General features: G+C 30.1%; 1 protein-coding gene across 1 annotated transcript in view; it reads right to left on the reverse strand.

Annotated features, from left to right (window-relative positions):
* Positions 1 to 27: 27 nt before the first annotated feature.
* The window catches only part of LOC135961339 (probable WRKY transcription factor protein 1), a 63923-nt gene continuing 42626 nt past the window's right edge, over positions 28 to 21324 (reverse strand). The window contains exon 5 of the mRNA XM_065512835.1: positions 28 to 1416. Within this exon, the coding sequence (XP_065368907.1) occupies positions 28 to 1416 (1389 nt within the window). The remainder of the gene's footprint in view (positions 1417 to 21324) is intronic.

Below are 21324 nucleotides of genomic sequence, written 5' to 3' on the forward strand. Positions count from 1 at the left end.
AATTTAATCTCTAGTTTATATTATTTACTACGAAACCAAATTAAATTTATTTGTTGTTTTTTTAAATACTTGAACTTTTTGCTTACCCATTACATTGCACTGTCGTTCCGGACTCAATGTTGTGCTGAGTGAGGGCGGTGTTATAGCTGGTAGTGTTGTTGGTGGTGCTGCTCCTGCTCCTGCTGATGTTGCATTTGTTTGTGACACCACCGCCGATATATGGCTAAAACTAAAACTATCGCTACTACTTGACAAACTATGGGTGGTGGCACTATCGCTGTTGTTGTTGCTGCTACTTGACAAGTTGACACCCATATTTTTCTGTTGTTTTCGCTCTTCTGTATTGAGACCATCAACAAAGTTGTTGGTTATTATAGTTTTATTGTTGTTGTTGCTGTTGCTATTGCTGCTGTTGTTGGTATTGTCATTTATTATTGAGTACAAAGGATTGTTATTATCAGCATCATTTGTAGAAATTAAAACTGGTGGTTGTATGAATTTTTGTTGTGTTTTAGCAATTTGTTTATCGTGTTCAAAATCCGGCAGCTGCCGATGTTGGTTGGTGGTTTCAATATTCGTTTGCTGTGGTTGTTGCTGTTGCTGCTGTAGCGACTCAGCAGATGATGCTGTTAACATTATATCAATATTTACAACATTAGCAACACCATTATCCTCATTGCTAGTAGTCGAACTGAGGCCATTGCTGCTGCTGCTGCTGCTGGTTGGCCTGTCCATGTTGTTATCCTCATTATTATTTCTATTATAGTTTTGATAAGGATTAGCGTTGAATGGTGAATTATTATTGTTGTTGCCATTGCTATTAATAATTCCATTACTGTTGCCTATATTGAGGTTGTTGTTATCGTTGTAGCTATTATTATCACTAAAATTTTGTTCATATTTTGGTTTTCGACTATTTTCGAATATATAGCCATTATCATCATAAATTGCTACTCCTCCTCCGGCCATGTCAAATGCATTTATTCCCGTTGACGCCGTTCCCATTGTTGTTAAGGGTCTTGTTGTTGCCTTTGTTTTAGCTATTGCCGTTGAATGTCCTGTTTCTGTTTCCAACTCAATATTTTCATAATTTCTATCTTCCACATTGTAATCACTATTGCTGGCGTCTAAACCATTGCTTCCTCCACCACCACCAGCAGCAGCAGCACCATCATCATCATCTCTTCCGCTGATTGCATCATTTAGAGTGAAATTATTTTTATTATTTGTCTCTGTGGATGTCAGCCAACGATGGAAGGCATCATCTTGATCATCTGTATCTATTATGTCTTCAGTACTTTCATTATTATTATTGTTTTTGTTGCTGTTGTTGTTGTTATTTATGTTGCCGCTGCCATTGTTGTTTACTTTATCTCTACTTGGTTTATTATAGTCCCAAGGTGAAAAAATTTGTTTCTGTTTGTTGATTTTAATGATTTTTTTGTCGTTGTTGTTTTGGGGAACGATTTGTTGTTTATGACGTGACGCAAAAACGTGTGAAATATGAAATTGAAATAAAAAGGAGATTAGAACACAAAAGTATTTAATTAGAATTTTTATGCATATTTTATGGTTATAAATATTCTCAAAAAATATTAAATATTTAGTAAATAGTTAAATCTACTATATATAGAGAAATGGTCACGTCATTTATTTTCTATTAAAATTACATTTATTTTTGTTTTGAAAACATTTTATTCTTATAAAGCTGAAAATGGTAACAACGTTATCTGCTAAGCGAGATACTATAGGCCGATATAGACATTCACCTTGCTAGATTCATCTATTTTAGTAACACTGGGAACAAGATATATATAGTAATCCGAATAAAGTTTTACATATATTTTTATCCAATTTTTTTTAACGATTTAAGCTATTTTTATGACAAATTTCGGTTTCCAGGTCTACTCCTATTTTAATTGTTTCTTAATGTCACGGTAGGTCTTGCCTGTTTCTAACACCAAACATTTCTGATCATCAAATAACATTTTCCGGGAAATTATATCCCCCTAAGTCCGACACACACGGTAGGATTTTGCCTGTTTCCTACCTAACAACATTTCTATGAATTTAAATAACAGTGATAGGTAAATTCTCTGCAAGTTATTAAGTTTTCCCTGATTAATTTGCCACGTAAAAAACACAAAGTAGACATCAGTGGATAGGGGATTTTGTATATTTTTCAAATATATATAGCTTTTGAAAATTAAAAAATTCATGGAATACTTTTTTGAAAAATATGACAAAATATGATTTTTGTTGAGTTTTTGCAAAGATATAAATTTTTATATGTGAAATTTAATGAAATTTCACAGTTATGTAGACTTTTCTATTTAAAATGGAAAAATAGAAAATAATATTTTAAATTTATTATCAGGAATTCCGCAATTCCCAAAAAAGTTTTGAAAAATCCCAAAAATGGTATTATTTTGTTTTTTGGCTATAATATTTATGCCAGGAGCGGGGTTATCAAAACCTTTTACAAATTAACTAAGAACATATTTGGCCATCTAAAATAGGCTACTATATTTTGATATCGACTATGTCATTCGATAATTTTTGCTCTAAATGGGAATTTTACATAAAAATAGGCGTTTTTTTGGATGACAAAATCATTAGTCGTTAGTCCAATAAAATACACACACTGTTATCAAAAAACTAGAATAGGGTGGGTAAAAATTTTGAAAATTTGATTTTAAAATGCGAATATCTCCTAATTTATAAGAGAAAATTGATAGCTACAACGAGGAGATTCGATATATGATTTTTTTTTGAAAACGGAACACAAACGAAGAAATCGTTTTAAAAATAGAACATACCCGAGGTGTCCTAATTTAGGGACCCCTAGCCGTACCACTGGCCCATGCGGTTTATGTTCAAAACTTAATCTTGACAGAACTTTATCTTTGCGCTTGACTTCATTTAAATCGGACTAAGGGTTTAGAAGTTAAAGATTTATTTTCCCTCTTTTTTTTCATGACACTGCACAGTGGTTTCCCTTATATGGAGCAGCGGTCAAAAATCAATATTTCCAAAACTAAAAAAGCTATGGCATTCAAAATTTGCCAGCTCATAGCATGCCCGTGGAATTTAAAGTCTGCAAATTTTTAGAAAAAAATATAAACAACTGTAGCCACAGTAGCCTTGTACTTGTTTTCTGTGTTGGTAAGTTTCGAGCTTCAGAAATAAATGGATCTGAAGTTAAAAATATCCTATTTAAAAGATCTATATTTGTAGCAAGGCACGATATTTTTCGTGTATGTTGCAATCTAAACTGTATTCTATCTAATAATTCACCTATTGACACTAATGCATGCTTGTTCACCTCAGCTCCGTGGATCTGAATTTTGTGTACCGACAGAGGGAGGGATACGGAGGGATACTACTCAACCAGTTTCTTGACTGTCTATACAGCATATATCTCAAACTTTACAGCATCAGTTTCAAATATAGAATTTATAGCTTGGAGAATGGTGGCACATATTTGCAAAATGTCCTTATCGATTCCTGTTATTTTTTATGAAAGATCAACATTTTGGAAAAATCTCTTCGCTATGTTGCCAAAGTTCGAATTTTCGCAACCACCAGCTTTTGGCCTATCTACCAAAAGTACCATTTAGACCCGAAATCGTTGTTGAATATGTTTTCTCTTCAAAACACTTGACTTTTCGTTCTTACTGTTGTTCCATTTGTTTAGCTCTAATTTGTACGATAAGTGAATAAAGTACTCAAAAAATGGTATATTGGCAAAATGCGATTTTTCATTATTTTTCGTCGGATGTCTATGTAAATCACATCCATATGCGAAAATATGCAAAAACCAGCGGCCACAATATTTTTTTTAATTATGGAGGGGTAAAAAACCTACAATTTTATGTATATGATGTTGTGCGCAGATGAGGGCCAAACAACTAAAAGTCTATGTGAAAAAGTAGTTTTTAAAAAATGTGTGTTTTGAAAAGGTCAAAAAGTATTCTTCAGGGATTTTTTAATTGGCTTATATTTTCTCAGCTTTTATTATTTAATTTGGTAGAAAATAACTTAAAATTTAATGTTTGTAAGGTTTTTGGATACTTCTGCCCCAATATCGCGAATAAATTTTTAGATAAATTTAAGTTTTCTTTTCTAACTATGTAAGCACAATATATAAAATATAAACATAACTCCACTTTCAACGGACACAAAAATTAAATCTCGCAGAAAAAAACAACAAAATTTGTTAGGTTCATAAAATTTACAGTGTTGTCAATAAATTTAATGCAATAAAGCTTAGAGAAAAAACATTATTGTTTTTGATTTTTGGCATATGGGGAAAACCACTGTGCGTAGTTTGGTGGGCCTGATTAGATTAGTGGGTATGTAGTCTCCCATATACCGTAAATAGTTATTATTGTATATCTGGATTACTATAACAGATAAAGCCTATAAACCTGGAATGAGTTATTTTGTTACCATTATACATATATAGATGAAATAAAAGTCGGTGGGAACAGATTAATAGAACATCTGAAGAACTGCATTTGCTACACACAGAAAAAGATCGATTGGAAATCAGTTCCAATTATAAATAATTAAGGAAATGAATCAATATTGTTTGCTATTATTGATCAATTATGTTTTCAAGAGATTAGCTATGTTTAATATTGTAAAAGCATAATTTCAACCGAATCAAAGTTATTAAAATTGTAAAATTTGTTAACTTAACCGATTTGTATACATATGTGCTACAAATTCGTTAACAATAACCAAATAACTTCCTCTATAAAATTAATGATATATTAGTTATGACCTTTTGCATTTATATTTACAATTATAGATACTAATTATACATTAAACAAGTACGAGTACTATATTCGGCAGTGCCAAATCTTATATACCCTCCACCTAAATATGATGGTATAACAACTGAAATAATATAACAATTGTTAGTAAGACTAATTTTTCCTTTTTAACCTCAAGTGAATAAAAAGAGTATAAACAAGTAAGAGAGCTATATTAGGCAGTGCCGAATCTTTTATACCCTTCACCAAATTATATTTTTTTTAAATTTTTTATTTTAATTGTTTTTCAACATTTTTTTTTTGAAATAGTTTTTTAATTTTTTTTAAAAAAAGTTTTTTCCAAATTTGGTATAAATCAAGATCAGCGAAACAGCTTGCATTTTTATAATTTCTTTGGTGTTGATAGCTCTCATAATTAGAAGCACAAAAACGTTAATATTTTTCCCTGCTCTCTCTTAGTTTAAGAGTTATATGAATTTAAAGTCAATACATATAATAGTACATTTCTCATATATTTGGAAAAGAAACTGATCGTCATGGGTATCATTGAATAGTGCTTCACAATACCTTTAATATGATATATAATATGGTACAGTTTATTAATATTGTGGACCAAAAATTCCTTTTTGATTTTATATGATAGTACTTCAGAAAATTTTGATATACAGAAAAAGTGACTTTAGCGAAGCCGGTGTTCGATACACCTCAGAGTTAAAAGTCCCTTCACCCGGCCGAAGGCCGGCAACACAGAAAATGTGAATATTAACAGAAAAAAAATTAATGAAAATATAAACTGTTACGCGGATCTTGATTTGTTCCCCAAATTTTTTTAAAATTTTTTTTTTAAATTTATTTTTTTTTTTGAAAAAAAGTGTGACAAAAAAATTTTTTGATGAAAAAAAAATTCGGGTTAAAAAATATTTTTCCCGATTTTGACCCATTGTAGGTCCAACTTACTATAGCCTTATCTACATCGTTGCAATTGACTTTGAAATATCTATCATTAGATATCCATATTGTCTATATTAATGACTTAGTAATCCAGATATAGATCAGAAATAGGTCAAAAATCGAGGTTGTCCCGGTTTTTTGCTCATATCTCCGTTATTTATGGACCGATTTTGCTGATTTTAAATAGCAAACTTCTCGAAAGCATGTCTGACAGAATTATTGAAGATTTGGATCCCGAAGATATCTGGGGTCTTCAGAAAATTGATTTCAACAGACAGACAGACAGACGGGCATAGCTTAATCGACTCCGCTATCTATAAGGATCCAGAATATAAATACTTTATAGGGTCGGAAATGAATAATGTAGAAATTACAAACGGAATGACAAACTTATATATACCCTTCTCACGAAGGTGAATGGTATGCAAATATATTTAGAAAAATTTCAAGATATTGGGATGTGGGACTTATATGGGTGCTATTATGAGCCGATTGTCATAAAATATTTTAACATGATTTTTATGTATTTATATGGGAGCTGTTGCCAAATATGGACCGATATTCACAAAATTCAGTAGTATGATTTTAGAAATTACTGATCTGTGTACAATTTTGGTTCAATATATGGAAGCTATGTCCTATTATGGGCCTAAGTATTTGAGTGCTATTTTTGTCGAATTTCATATAAACAACGCCATTAACAAGAGCGGACCTTATATGGGAGCTATGCCGAATTATGGACCAATATTTAAAAAATCTTGTAGTACGATTCTTGGATACAAATTACTGATCGGTGTAAAATTTTGTAGAATATTTTGGATATTTGTGCAGGTTAATATCTTTTCCGGAAGTGGTTCTTATATGGAGGCTATTACCAATTATGAGCCTATCATCGTAACATTTGGTATTTCGATTTTTGTATACATATGTTGAACAAATTTGTTTCGAATTTAAACCTGATAACTATATTTGTAAGAAATTTAAGAGGAGTTTAGTGATTTTCGGGAGTGGAGCTTATATGGGAGCTATGGTTAAATATGGACCGATATTCACAGTAGTAGGATAACTGGATAAAAATTAATGATCTGTGCGTAATTTCATTTTGATATCGATTTGTTTTAAATATTTATTAAGGTTAATATCTTTTTCGGAAATGGGCCTTATAGGGGAGCTATGACCAATTATCGGCCAATCTGTGTAAAATTTGGTACATTGATTTCTATGTATATGCTTATTATTTCTTTCGAATAAAAGTATTTATAAGAGATTTATGAGTACTTAACTGATTTTCAGAAGTGGACCTTATATGGGAGCTATGGTCAAATATGGACCGATATTCACAAAATCCTGTAGTATGATTTCTAAATATAAATTAGAGATTTGTGTAAAATTTTGTTTTGGTTTTGATATTTTTTAGATATTTATGTAGGTTAATGTGTTTTTCGGATGTGGTCCTTATATGGGAGCTATAACCATTTATTGGCCGATCTTCATAGAATTAGGTATAGGGTATATATGGGGACTATATGTGACGAATTTTTACTTAATAGCTATATTTATAAGACATTTTTCGGAAATGAACTTTATATGGGGGCTATGCTTAAATAGGGGTCGATCCACAAAAAAAATTGGTGTTGTGATTTTTTTTAAGCACGAAATTTATTTTTCCTGAATTTTGTGTGGATACTGCAATTTTGTAGGCATTTACAGATCATAGAACCATATTTCGGGAAGAAATTTGTATGGGGGCTAGGAGAAATCATGGACCGATTCCTACAATTTTTGCCAGAGTTAGTCCCTTTGACATAGAAATAACGTGTGTAAAATTTGATGGTATTATCTGCAATATATTTGCACAAATAACAAAAACAATTTTAAAATTATAATTTTTTTTAGGTTGTCTCACATTTTGGTTCATAACGCTGGTTCCACTGAACCGATTTTGCTGATTTTCAATACCAAACTGCTTAGGAGCACAATAAACATTGCAAGTTTACCAATTTTGTTTGTCTATTTTGGACGTGAGGGTGTTTTATACATACAGACAGACAGACGGACATAGCTCAATCGACTTAGAAATTCATAAGGATCAATAATATATATACTTTGTTGGGTCTCACATGATTATTTCTAAATGTTACACACGGAATGACAAACTTATATATACCCTCATTCACCACTTATGGTGGTGGAGGGTATAAAAATATATTGTCTTTTAACTTTTGTGAGATATCTTTAAAATTGCCAGCAATGGACAGCAAGCCTGACGGACGGACAGACAATGTTTAATCAACTCAGAAAGCGATTCTGACTTGATCGGTATACTTGAAAATGTTTAAATATCGATTCGTAATTAATCTCAGTTGGTCCCTCATAAAGTTATTTAAATCTTTCACTAAATAGCTTATAACCAGTCCCAGCTGATGTAAAAGCAGTTCCTGCTATGTTTTCTTACTTCTTACATACTTTTGCTTAATTTTTTGCCAAAGCTATTTTAATGCTAGATATTTTTGTTTTCTTATTATTCATCTTTTATACGAGACCGTAGTATTAATCCTTTGCTATGATTATGTCCTTATGATATTCTTAAATTATGTACGTTTTAACCCCAAAATAAAAAGAAGGCAATAGCAAAAAACAAAAAGCCATCATAATTTTTATAACCATAGAAAAGCCCCAGAATTAAACTTTAAGGTTATTGAAGACCACAAAGATAAACACATACATATAAACAAAAACTAACACATATATAATCAAAAACTAATACACATTTATATAAGTAAAAGTATGTGTGTATTAGGGTGGCCTCTATATTGGACTGTTTCTAATTAACATCTAACATGAATCTGTATCTTTATATATCGTCCATATGCCATTTCGAAATAATTGAGTTTTAATATTTTAAATAAAAAGAAAATTAAAAAGATTTAATATCGAGGGCACCAAGTCCATCCAAAAAGTACGTATTTTTTATGCAAAATTCAATTTTAGGTCAACAATTCTCAAATCACGTAGTCGATATCAAAATACATTAACACATTTTAGATAGCACAATATGTTCCTAAATATTTAATGAAGGGTTACGATAACCCTGCTCCTGGTATGGATATTGTAGCCGAATTTTTCAAAAAATTTTGGAGAATTGCGGGATTCCAAATAATAAATTTCAAAAATTATTTAAATTTTTGCATTTTCCATAGAAATATCTACATATATAAATTTAAAAATTCATTAAAAAATATTTATAAATTAAAATTTATTTTCAATTTGGAAAATTTGAATCTTCGCAAAAACTAAAAAAAAACCTTTTTGTCATATTTTTCAAAATACTATTCCATGCATTTTTTTATCGTCAAAAGTTATGTACATATTTGAAAAACAGTAAAAATCCCCTATACATTGATATATTACATGTTTACCTTATGTTTTTCACGTGGCAAATTATCTAGGAAAAAATTAACATCTCGCAGAGAATTTTCAAATCGTCATATGCGGGAAGATTTGCTTTACTCCTTTAATTAAAAAACAACGCAGATTAAGCACACCGATTGCTAACCAAAGCTTATGGTGAATGTGTTTCATCGGTTTCAACGTGCGAGAGATGATTAGTGCTCTTCTAAAGTGGTGATTTTGACACGGAATAGAGAAAATAGCACAGGCCAGCCAAAAATGTTTGTAGATATTACTCCATGAAGTTTGTAGTAAAACTCAACAAGAGCTTGTAATATTATTGGCAGCTACCCAAGCAGCAATTTCAAAATGTTTGCGAGCAGCAAGGAAATTAAGTACGATACGAATTGAAGGGTGGCATGTTACAGTGTCCATTGACATAATGTCCATGGACATTATGTCACTCCAAAAGATGACATTATGTCCATGGACATTATGTCATTTTGGTAGTGTCATAATGTCCATGTGTAAAGTGTCGTAAAGTCCATGGACATAATGACACTTTTGGAGTGACATAATGTCCATGATATTTAAAAAATAATTTAAGTATTTATGTTTTAATTTAACTTCTATCGAATTTACCGTTGTAAATTTAAAGTAGTAATAAGACGATAGCTGCGATTTTTAGTTATCTGTTATCTGAATTTTGTGGAGTTCAGACGTCATAAATTTAAAGTTTAAAAAAGTAAAAGTATTAAAATGGGTAATGTAAAATATAAATATGAATTTAGGAATAAATTTGACAAAAAAAAAGAAAAATTTAAAAACTTTCACTTCAAAAAAATAATTTTTAATAATTTATTTACAAGAAAGGCTTTATTTAGCGAAGCCGCCTGCCGCGTTCTATGGAGGAGAACGTCCCTAAGAGCCACGCAGAAAAACTTTATTTACAAAGACAAGTTTTATGCACTCAGTAGCATGGCGAGCAACTATTCGGTATCGCAGAAAAAGGTATTTCTTATTCGCGGCCTGCGACCGCTTTTGGAGGCTTTCTCCTCCATGGAACGCGGCAGGTGGCTTCGCTACATGAAGTTTTCTAATATATGAAAATATAAACTGTTACTAGGATAAAAATTTTTATAAAAATTTGTTTTTCTAAACAAAATTTGGACATTATGACACTTTCAAAAGTGTCATAATATCCATAAGCAAAGTGACATAGTGTCCATGGACATTATGACACTACCGAAATGACATAATGTCCATGGACATAATGTCACTTTATGGGGTGTCATAATGTCCATGGACATTATGTCAATGGACACTGTGACATGCCACCGAATTGAAGCCGAGACTCGTTTGTCCAAAATGATGCTTGAACACCATAAAAAGAAGATTTTGCACCGAATTATTACTTGAGATGCAAAATGGATCCATTACGATAACCCGAAGCGTAAGTGATCGTATGTGTAGCCCGACCAACAAGCCGAATCGACACTAAAGCAAAATATCTATGGCGCGAAGGTAATTCTCTGAATTTGATGAGCAAAATCTGACCAGACCATCACACATAGGGATTTTGGTGTCAAAAAATCAATTTTTCAAACACTCAATTTTAAAAATCAAATGCTGCAGTTTTGTAGAGAAATGTTTAAAGATGAAATGTACACTTATAGTTTTAAGAAAAATTTTATTTTATTTTTAAAAAATTTAAGTAAATTCCATGCAAGGGTGTTAGCCAAAATTTACCTATACTTTCACGCAATTCAGTGGTTTATTTATGTATAATTTTCCTAATAATACCATTTACCTTTAACATATTTGAAAAATATAACATTTCTCCAAAAATAAAAAAAAAATTATGGGGATATCATAAACCGTTATGAAGATATGCCCAAATCTATAAGTCTCTAAAAATTATTTTATTTTTGATTTTCCATGGAGAAAAAAAATGTAGGCCCACTTTCCCCCAAGCTGTTTCTTCAATAAAATGAAATTTGGGAGTGCCTTGTTTCGATTAAAAGAGAAAATCGTTTTCGGAACAGGATGAAAACTTAAAATTTTTTGTCGACTAATAAACGAAATATCAAAAATATTCTTATCTACGTATGGGTTTCGTTGGCGGTGGGCATGGCCGATGTACCAAATTTCTAGACTTTTACTTGGATAGAAAAAATTTTATGCAAAAAAATTTATTTGGAAATTTTATTATTTTCTTAATTTAGTCCATATAATTCTCGGTACCAAATTTCAATGCTCTACGACCATTCCTTATAATTGTTATACAAAAATGTATTGCACTTGGATTGCATGGGCGGTATACGGTGGGCATGGCCGATTTTATTGAAACTCGGCATACGTTTTACTTTTGTTTCAGAAAATATATGTACCAAATTTCTAGACTTTGACTTGGATAGAAAAAATTGTATGCGAAAAAATCTAATTGGATTGTATGGGCAGTGGGCGTTGGGCGTGGTCGATTTTGATAAAATTTTATTTTTTTCTTAGTTTGGTCCATATAATTCTCTGTGCCAAATTTCAGCGCTCTACGACTACTCCATATAATTCTTGCCAAAAAATGTATGAAGCCATCCCTCTGTGCATCAGAGGGAACTCTTACCAAATGCAACTGATTCGTTTGATAGGAAAATGTCATAACTAACCATAACCATCACCTTGAATAAATTTATATTGTACCAATGCATTGATACAATATAATTTTTCAAATTAAAGCTAAAACTTTTAAAAAACTTCGCATTTTTTCAACATCTATGGGTAAATATAATAAACAACATAAACTATTTATTGGATTTCTTTTTTAATTTTGCTAAAACAGTCTGCATTTCTAAAAATTCCAATATAAGGACAACCCTAGTGTTTGTTTATGTAGAACATATGTACATATGTTTATATTTCTATGAGGATTAAACTGTAAGATATATTATTTTAGCTTTTAAGATTCATAGCAATTTAAGACCTTAGGCCTTAAATGACAATAAATATTTGAGAGTGATGTTTAATTATTTTTTTTCTATTTATTTATCCATCTATCTACATATATTTCTGATTTTCTTTTAATCAAATTATGTTGTATATTAATAATGTTTAGAAAGCCGTTGGCAAAAATATTAAATATATTTTTAAACACATTACCATCTTAAGATAACTAGAAACATTTCTAATATTAAAGACAAACAGATATCATTAAGTATAGTTTGTATAAGTATGGTTTGTCAATACAAAATAAACTTCAATAGTAAATTAAATTGAAATATTTATCCTTAGTTTATGGTTTATTTATATTCTTAATTATCATTAATATATAATATTTTTCGTAGATTAAACCCCTTAAGCTTAAGGCTATAAAGAATAAATATTTGTATGGCCACCATCAAAAGAGATGTTTGGTATATTGGTTTTGTTATTCCGTTTGTAACACATCAATATATAGATTACGACCTAGAATCTATATATTGATAAAATTCTATGACGATCTAGCTATGTCCGTCTATCTGTTGAAAACACGATAGGATCCCAACGAAAGGATCTAGTTGGCTGATATTTTTCACAAATGCTCTCTGTTGATAAGGATTGGTTTGATTATGCGGAAATCCTGATAAAATTTCGCACAAATTAGTTGTAAGTATGTACTCTGAAATTATACTGTAAGGTATGACGAAAATCGGACAGCATTTGTCCCTAGTCCCCATACAAGGTAAATCTTTCTACCAACTGTTATGAGCATAATAGGTCCACAATTAACCCTATCCCCCATATACACCCAATATCAAAAAAGTATTTTATTGTCAATAAACAATTTATATGTATATGGGGGATTTCATGTCAAGTGAACCAACTATTGAAACCGATGTCTATCGATCAGGATGAAATTTGCACCAAGGTTAGTCCTATTGGATAGTAATTCAGACACAATTTTTCAACAAGATCGGTAGAGAACAAGGTCAACAAAGTTTTTAATTTTGCAAAAAAAAGTTGAAAATTGTACGTTTTGAGTTACAAAACATTTATTTTGATAGATATCCAACTCGCATCCCACTATGCGACCAAAAAGGTATTCAAGGAAAAAATCTAAGTTTTATTTTGAGAAAGAAATGGCCCATTTTGAAAATAAAGTCAGAATAGTTTTTGATTTCGGAAAAATAGGCCAACATTTTTTTTCCAAATATTGAAGAAATAGCTATCTAAACTATTCGGGACACATTTTGCATTAAAACATGGAGGAGAAAATAAAACCATTTAGGCCAAAATGTCAAATTATGACCTGAGATTAACATTGATGCAAAATCCCGATCGGAAGACATCGAATTCAAAAGTTGGTTCACTTGACATGAAATAATTCTGTACAGTTCAGAACAAAGCCAAAAAAATATATTGATGACGGGTATACAAGATTCGCCACAACTGATTATTGTTATATTTTTATGACTTTTTATTTTCCTCTTATTTATGTTGAAATGTTTTAATTCTTTTACGCCTACCATTTAGAGACAGCATGACACAAATAAACGACTTGTATTTGAAATCTGGGTTAATGTTGAGTTTATATTTGTAACTGTTTATTTAACATTTATAATGCATATAAAAGGCTGGTCAAAATACTCATCAAAGAGCCGAAATAAAGTGTACAGTGTAGAAGATTATTTAAATTTTACTTTAATAAATAAAAGTTAAATTGTTATATTTAACTAAGATAAAAATTTAATACCTTTCATCTTGATAGAAAAATATTGATAGTACAACAAATATTTTTTAGGGGAAAAGTTTTTTTGTGTGATTTATGTTAATACTCAGCTAATATTTTACGCACATACAGTATAGAACTGTGAGTTCAATTAAAGGTTTTTATCTTAGTTATCTAAATCTAGATAATTACTCTAAAACCATCTTTTTCGGTATTGTTTAAAATTAATTTTCAGAATATTAGTTCGTCTTGATCAAAATTATATAACGTCGAAAAGGCTTTTAAAATACCTTTAAATATTGCCAATATACAGAACTTTGTACTCGGGTATAGTCAAAAATAAATAAAAACAAGTAAGAAAGTATGGTCGGGCTTGATAATACCCTACACCAAGTAAATGAGCAAAAACATTTTTCTTTTAAAATTTCAATAATTTATATTCGTGAGAGATTTTCGGAAATGGGCCTTATATGGGAGCTATGACCAATTCTGGACCGATCATCTTGAAATTTGGTAGTGTGATTTATGTCTATATGAAAGTTATTTATGTTGAATTTTGTGGATATACCACAATTTTTAAGAGATTTATGCACATTAAAGAGATTTTCGGAAGCGGGTATATATGGGAGCTATGACTAATTATGGACCGATCGTAACAAACTTTGGTGACATGAATTTTGTATATATGAAAGTTATTTGGATAAACTTTGTGGATATACCTATATAAATTAAACATTTATGACCGATAAAGTCCAATTTCGAGAACACATTTGTATGGGGACTAGGTGAAATAATGGACAGATTTCAGCCAGTTTCAATACACCACCATGGTGGTGTAGGGTATAACAAATAAGAGCGCTATATTCGGCTGTGTTGAATTTTATATACCCTTCACCAAATTATACGTCAAAATAAAAATTTTAAATATTTTTAGGTAAACAAAATTTATTTTGTTTTTCCAAAGTGGTATTTTTATTTTTTAGAAATTTTTTTTTTTCGAATTGTTTTTTTGCAATTTTTAATTTTTTTAATTTTTTAAATTTTAAATTCTTTTTTAATGTTTACTATGGTCATATTCAAAGGTCTTTGAAAAATCTATCATTAGATATCCATATTATCTATATTAATTACTTAGTAATCCTGATATAGGTCATAAATAGGTCAAAAATCGAGGTTGTCCTAGTTTTTTCCTTATATCTCAGCCATTTGTGAATCGATTTTATCGATTTTAAATAGCAACCGAGCCGGAAGAATTCCGGAGATATTGATGTATGAATCGTGTATGTAAGTAATTTGGGGGCTTCGGAAAGTTGATTTCAACAGACATACAGGACATGGCTTAATCGACTCTGCTATCTATAAGGATCCAGAATATATATACTGTATAGGGTAGGAAATGAAAAATGTAGAAATTACAAACGGAATGACAAACTTACGAATATCAGTTGTATTTGGTCGTTGGTTTCTGATCAGATTATAGCCATGGAGATTTATTTCAATATCAAAATTCTAATGAATCTTTATAAATAAAAACTCCATCAACAGATACACTATATGGGTCCTAAATGAAAATTGGGGAAATTTCAAACTGAAACTTATGTCTACCATTACTAAACCTGGTAAAGTGCATATAAATAAATAAATGTTAAAAATTTGCCTTCACATTTTTAATACCACAACTCTGGCAGAAATCATTGTATTTTTTTCAACAAACACGAACTGCGAAGCGTTTTGCTTCTCTGCAGAAACACCCAGAGTCTCTGGCAGGAATCGAACCCGCAACCCCGGGATTGATAGTCCAGCACACTATCGTCTAGTCTATTGGGGCACCTATGGTTGTTGAAAACATAATCTAAGAGCAACATATTATGATAAGATTTATGATTGTGGTCCAAACGTATTATGATCAATATTAATATCAAAAAATATCATATTATGGTCAAATATAGTCGTTATATCATTGTCATACATGATAATATTATGTTCGAAAGTAATCATATTACGACCCAATGAAATCATATTATGATACTTCTTCTACAAATGGGGCTAAATTTGTTTGAATGCGTTTAAATACATTATAGCCACCTAAACGTTTCGTCGGAATTTCTTAAGCATTTGACAGACTTTTCGTTTGTTTTGACGTTACTTAAGCTAGCTTATGCATATTATAGTTGTCCTTTAGGATTGATCGATAACATCGACTTTTATTAAAGTAGTCTTTTGTTATTTCTAATATTCATATATGGGTTAAAATACAAATCACTGAAATAGACTTAGCAAAAAATGCTTGACTAACCATTATATAGATTTGATGCATATGACAAAGCCTAAGTACAAAAATTATCAAATTTTTAAATTCTATGGATTAATTTTTTATACCCTTCAGCTTCGTGAGAAGGGTATATATAAGTTTGTCATTCCGTTTGTAATTTCTACATTTTTCATTTCCGACCCTATAAAGTATATATATTCTGGATCCTTATAGATAGCGGAGTCGATTAAGCCATGTCCGTCTGTCTGTCTGTCCGTCTGTCTGTCTGTTGAAATCAATTTTCTGAAGGCACCAGATATCTCCGGGATCCAAATCTTCAACAATTCTGTCAGACATACTTTCGAGAATTTTGCTATTTAAAATCAGCAAAATCCGTCCATAAATAACGGAGATATGAGCAAAAATCCGAGACAACCTCTGAAAATTTCATCAAAAAACACAATGTATTGAATGCTTTGACAAAAAAGCAACAAAACGTATGGTTGGATGTGCAAGCTTTTCGTATTTTGTTTTTTTTTTGTGTTTTGTTTCTTTTGGCGTTGTTGTTGTTTTTATACAACTAAACGTTTGTTTGGTTGTGTGTTGGTTTTTTTGACAAAAAAACAACAAAACGTATGTTTGGATGTGCAAGCTTTGCGTATTTTGTTTTTTTTGTGTTTTGTTTCTTTTGGCGTTGTTGTTGTTTTTTATACAATTAAACGTATGTTTGGATGTGTGTTGGTTTCATTGCTTTGCGTATTTTGTTTTTTCTTTTGGTGTTCTGTTTCGTTTGGCGTTGTTGTTGTTTTTTGTATTCTTGATAAATTTAGGATGCTGTACGCTGAAAGTGGGCAATGTACATACATACCTATATACTAATTATAAAAAATAATAATGCATCCACAACAAAGGTGAAGGGTATATAAGTTTCGGCATAGCCGAATATAGCACTCTTACTTGTTTTTATATAAATTTTAAGTAAAATTATGTAATTTCTTAGATATTACTCCATATAATTAATGATATCTCAAAAAGGGTTAGACCGATGTTATTAAAATCAACTTTGAAAATTACATAGCCTTAAATCCGTTTATATATTGCGTTTCAATCGGCTCAGTAGTTTCGAAGTTTTAAAAACAAATTGAAGCAAAAACAAGTAAGAGAGCTATTTCGGCTGTGCCGAATCTTATTATACTTAAAAATATTTTTTTTTTTTAATATTTTTATTTAAACAAAATCAAAATTTTTTTTTTAATGTTTTAAAATTTTTTTAAATTTTTTTTTTTTTCTAAATTGCTTTTTAATTTTTTTTTTTTAAAAAAGTTTTTTAAAATTTTTTTTTTAAATTTCTTTAATTAATTTTTTTTGGAAAAAGAATTTATGACAAAAAAAAATTTTTTGATGAAAAAAAAATTCGGGTTAAAAAATATTTTTTTCCGATTTTGACCCATTGTATGTCAAACTTACTATGGTCTTATATACGTCGTTGCAAAGGTCTTTGAAATATCTATCATTAGATATCCATATTGTCTATATTAATGACTTAGTAATCCAGATATAGGTCAAAAATAGGTCAAAAATCGAGGTTGTCCTAGTTTTTTCCTTATATCTCAGCCATTTGTGGACCGATTTTCTCGATTTTAAATAGCGACCGAGCCGTATGAATCGTGTATGTAAGTTATTTGGGGGCTTCAGAAATTTGATTTCAACACACAGACGGACAGACGGTCATGGCTATATCGACTCCGATATCTATAACGATTCAGAATATATATACTTTATGGGGTCGCAAATGAAAAATGTGGAAATTACAAACGGAATGACAAACTTATATATAACCTTGCCACTCATGGTGAAGGGTATAAATATATTTTTTACTTGAGAATAGCAATTTTTTTGTTTTAAAAAAATCATGAAAAATCTAAAACGGCAGAAATTGTTCAGGCTTATTGTTTTATCGCAAAACCACATATAGTGGCAACAAAATGACATATCCATCATAAAAATCGATAGATTATTTTCGAATTTATGCACAATTAAGTGAATTCACTAATTTTCGCAAAATTTTAGTTTTTTGTTTGATTTACATAAAATTGAGTAGTAAGTGTTCTTTCTCCGATTGACTGAATTTTAAAAACATTTTCCCCAAGCTAGATTCAAATTTTCACATATATATTGCGTTTAAATCGGCTCAGTAGTTTCGGAGTTATAACAACAAATTGAAGGAAAAATATATTTTTTACATGAAAATAGCAAATTTTTTTTTATTTTAAAAAACTCTTGAAAAATCGAAAACGGCAGAAATTTTTCAGGTTTATTACTTTATACTAAAGTAATGTACATGTACATGTAATAGGTACAAAATCAGATATCGATCGTTAAAATCGATGGATTCTTTTCGAATTTATTCACAATTAAGTGAATTCGCTCATTTTCACAAAATTTTAGTTTTTCAAATAGATTTACATAAAATTGAATAGTTAGTGTTCTTCTTTCGATTGACTGAATTTTGAAAACATTTTCCCCATGCTATGTACAAATTTTCACATATATATGCGTTTAAATCGGCTCAGTAGTTTCGGAGTTATAATAACAAATTAAAGGAAAAATATGTTTTTTACGTGGAAATAGCAAATTTTTGTGTTTTAACAAATCATGAAAAATAGAAGACGGCAGAAATTGTTCAGGTTTATTACTTTATAGTAAAGCCACATATAATAGTAATAAAATGAGGTATCGGTAGAAAAAATCAATTGATTCCTTTCGAATTTATTCACAATTAAGTGAATTCGCTCATTTTCACAAAATTTTAGTTTTTCAAATAGATTTACATAAAATTGAATAATTAGTGTACTTCTTCGATTGAATAAATTTCGTAGTGGTTTAAAAACCTATACAAATTTTGTCGATTTTGTTGCCCTGTGTGATTTCTTAAATAATATCTTAAACCGCAATATAAAACATCTAAAACTTGTGTGACTCTTAGATGCGTGACAACATCAACAAAAATAAATAAAATTTTAAATGAAAACTATTTCTGATCATATACTCGAGGTAGGGTATCATATGACAGGCTTGAATGACTATTACTTTCTTATTTGTTTTAATTAAAGTTTTATAATTTTTTTTTTTAAATTTTTATATTAAACTCGAAACTTCAAATAAAATGTGTAACTAAACGTTGCCTGCTTTTGCTCAAGTTGCCTGATTTTGCTCAAATTATCTGCTCTTTGTTTTTAGATGACAGTGAAATCGAAAAAGTGCTATATAAGGACCACCCTAATCCCGATTCTATATATTTTCCTAAACTTAAAATTTCATATTAAATTTAAAAAATGTTGTTCCTAAATAAATTATCAAAACTCAAAGTATAGTACAAGGAGGTTAGTAAATTCAGCATCAATGTCTTGATTTCATTACACCAGCAAAAATATAACTATTAAACTAACTCCGACATTATTAAATAAATTTTTTTGTTTTCGCAATAAGATTTTTTAAGGAGAAAGTTTTCTATGGCATACATACATAGTTTATTTAAGTGCTATGAGTAATTATGTGTTTTTGTGTGTATGGTTGGGTTTTTGTCAAATATCCTTCTTATATTATTTGTATCCTTAAGTGTTTGTTCCCATTAAAGTTTGTGCAACACTGTTTCATATAAAATTTACATTGTTTGGAAACATTTTAAGTTTAAGTTTAACCGCAACTTAATTGGTTCCTTGGGGCTATAGACTTTATTATAACCATGTGAATAGTTTCTCTATTCCTTACGAGCATAATTTGTGGAAAGGGTTGCAAATGCCGAGTATATAGACAAGAAGGAATAATTTATATAAATATTATATTTTACTACAAGAAAAGAAGGAAAGGAAAATAAAAATGAATATGAAAAGTTTGAAAACAACTACAACTAAGATGCTTAATTAACATTAAATAAAAAGCATTATGAAGGAAAATATAAAAATTTATTATATTTACGCATTCTTAAACATAAACTTATCGTCAACTAAAATTTTCAGGGGAAAAATAAAGTAAATGTTCAGAAATAAATAAGTAATATTTAAAAGCATTAACCCCGTTTTATGTTAACCCATTTATAAATAGTTTAAGCATAGTTGGGAGACTGTGGTTTCTTCGTTTTCAAACTCTTAATTAATTAATTGCAACTGATGCAAAATTTTTAAATGAAAGTCACAAATTTTCACATTAAATCTATCAGCGATCTGCGCATTGCTGACAACTAGATAGACAACTGAGGGTGAAAAACCTGAAAAACTGATATAAAGTATATTCGATACCGTAATTATAATATATTAATTTTTTCAAAGCTGTAGTTTTCGAGAAATTGCAAGTGTAAAAAATACGAAAATAAAGTATAAAGCCTATTTTTTAGATTTTTAGCGATGCTACTACAACAGTAATCTGCCATCATATGTTCATTCCACATGGCATCTCTCTTACATTACTTTTAAGTTTCGATGGAAACGTTTACCTTATTCATTCGATACTAGATTTTTAGGTAAATTGTCTAAACGATTGTGCAGATAGTGTACTTTTATGGTCATATTGCATCCAAGATTCGTAAATATAATTCAAAGGTCTATAGCAAATTCCTATTAATTTTCAGGCTTCTGATTTACTAAGAAATATTTCACAACTGCAACAAATGATTACCAAATCATTCATTGAATGTGTGAAAACTTTGTCTTTCATTAAAAGTATTATTTGTGGGCCATCAAAAAGAACCAGCTTTCAGTTTTTCTGTGAAGTGAAGAGTCATTAACACTTCAAATTCGCTGTCATGTTCATCCGAAAAACTTACACCCTCTCTGTGTCCTACAAATCTTATAGAATTGATTAATGTCGCATGAGTAAGTAGGGCCTTTTAGCAGACAGTAAATCAGGATATGGTATTTGCCAAAATAGCAATATCAAGGTGGTTTTTCTATTCTGTCCAAATCATTGGTACACCAAACTTCACACTGTCTTAAAAGTTCACTACACTATTTACACGTAAAAAAAATAATTTTCGATTGTCAACAAATTCGGTTGCTACTACGAATCTGTTATCGCTGTGTATGTATTCACCAAAAATGAAAGAAAACACATTTCGGTCACTTGCTAACAACATGTGATTTCTCTTTTCACGAAATTTTTTTGCTGAATTTTGTATGGATAGCGCTATTTTATAGCACCATATTTCAAAAAGAAATTTGTGCTGGGGATAGTAGAAATTATGGACCAATTCT

This window comes from Calliphora vicina, chromosome 5, assembly GCF_958450345.1.
Source record: "Calliphora vicina chromosome 5, idCalVici1.1, whole genome shotgun sequence".
Lineage (NCBI taxonomy): Eukaryota > Metazoa > Arthropoda > Insecta > Diptera > Calliphoridae > Calliphora > Calliphora vicina.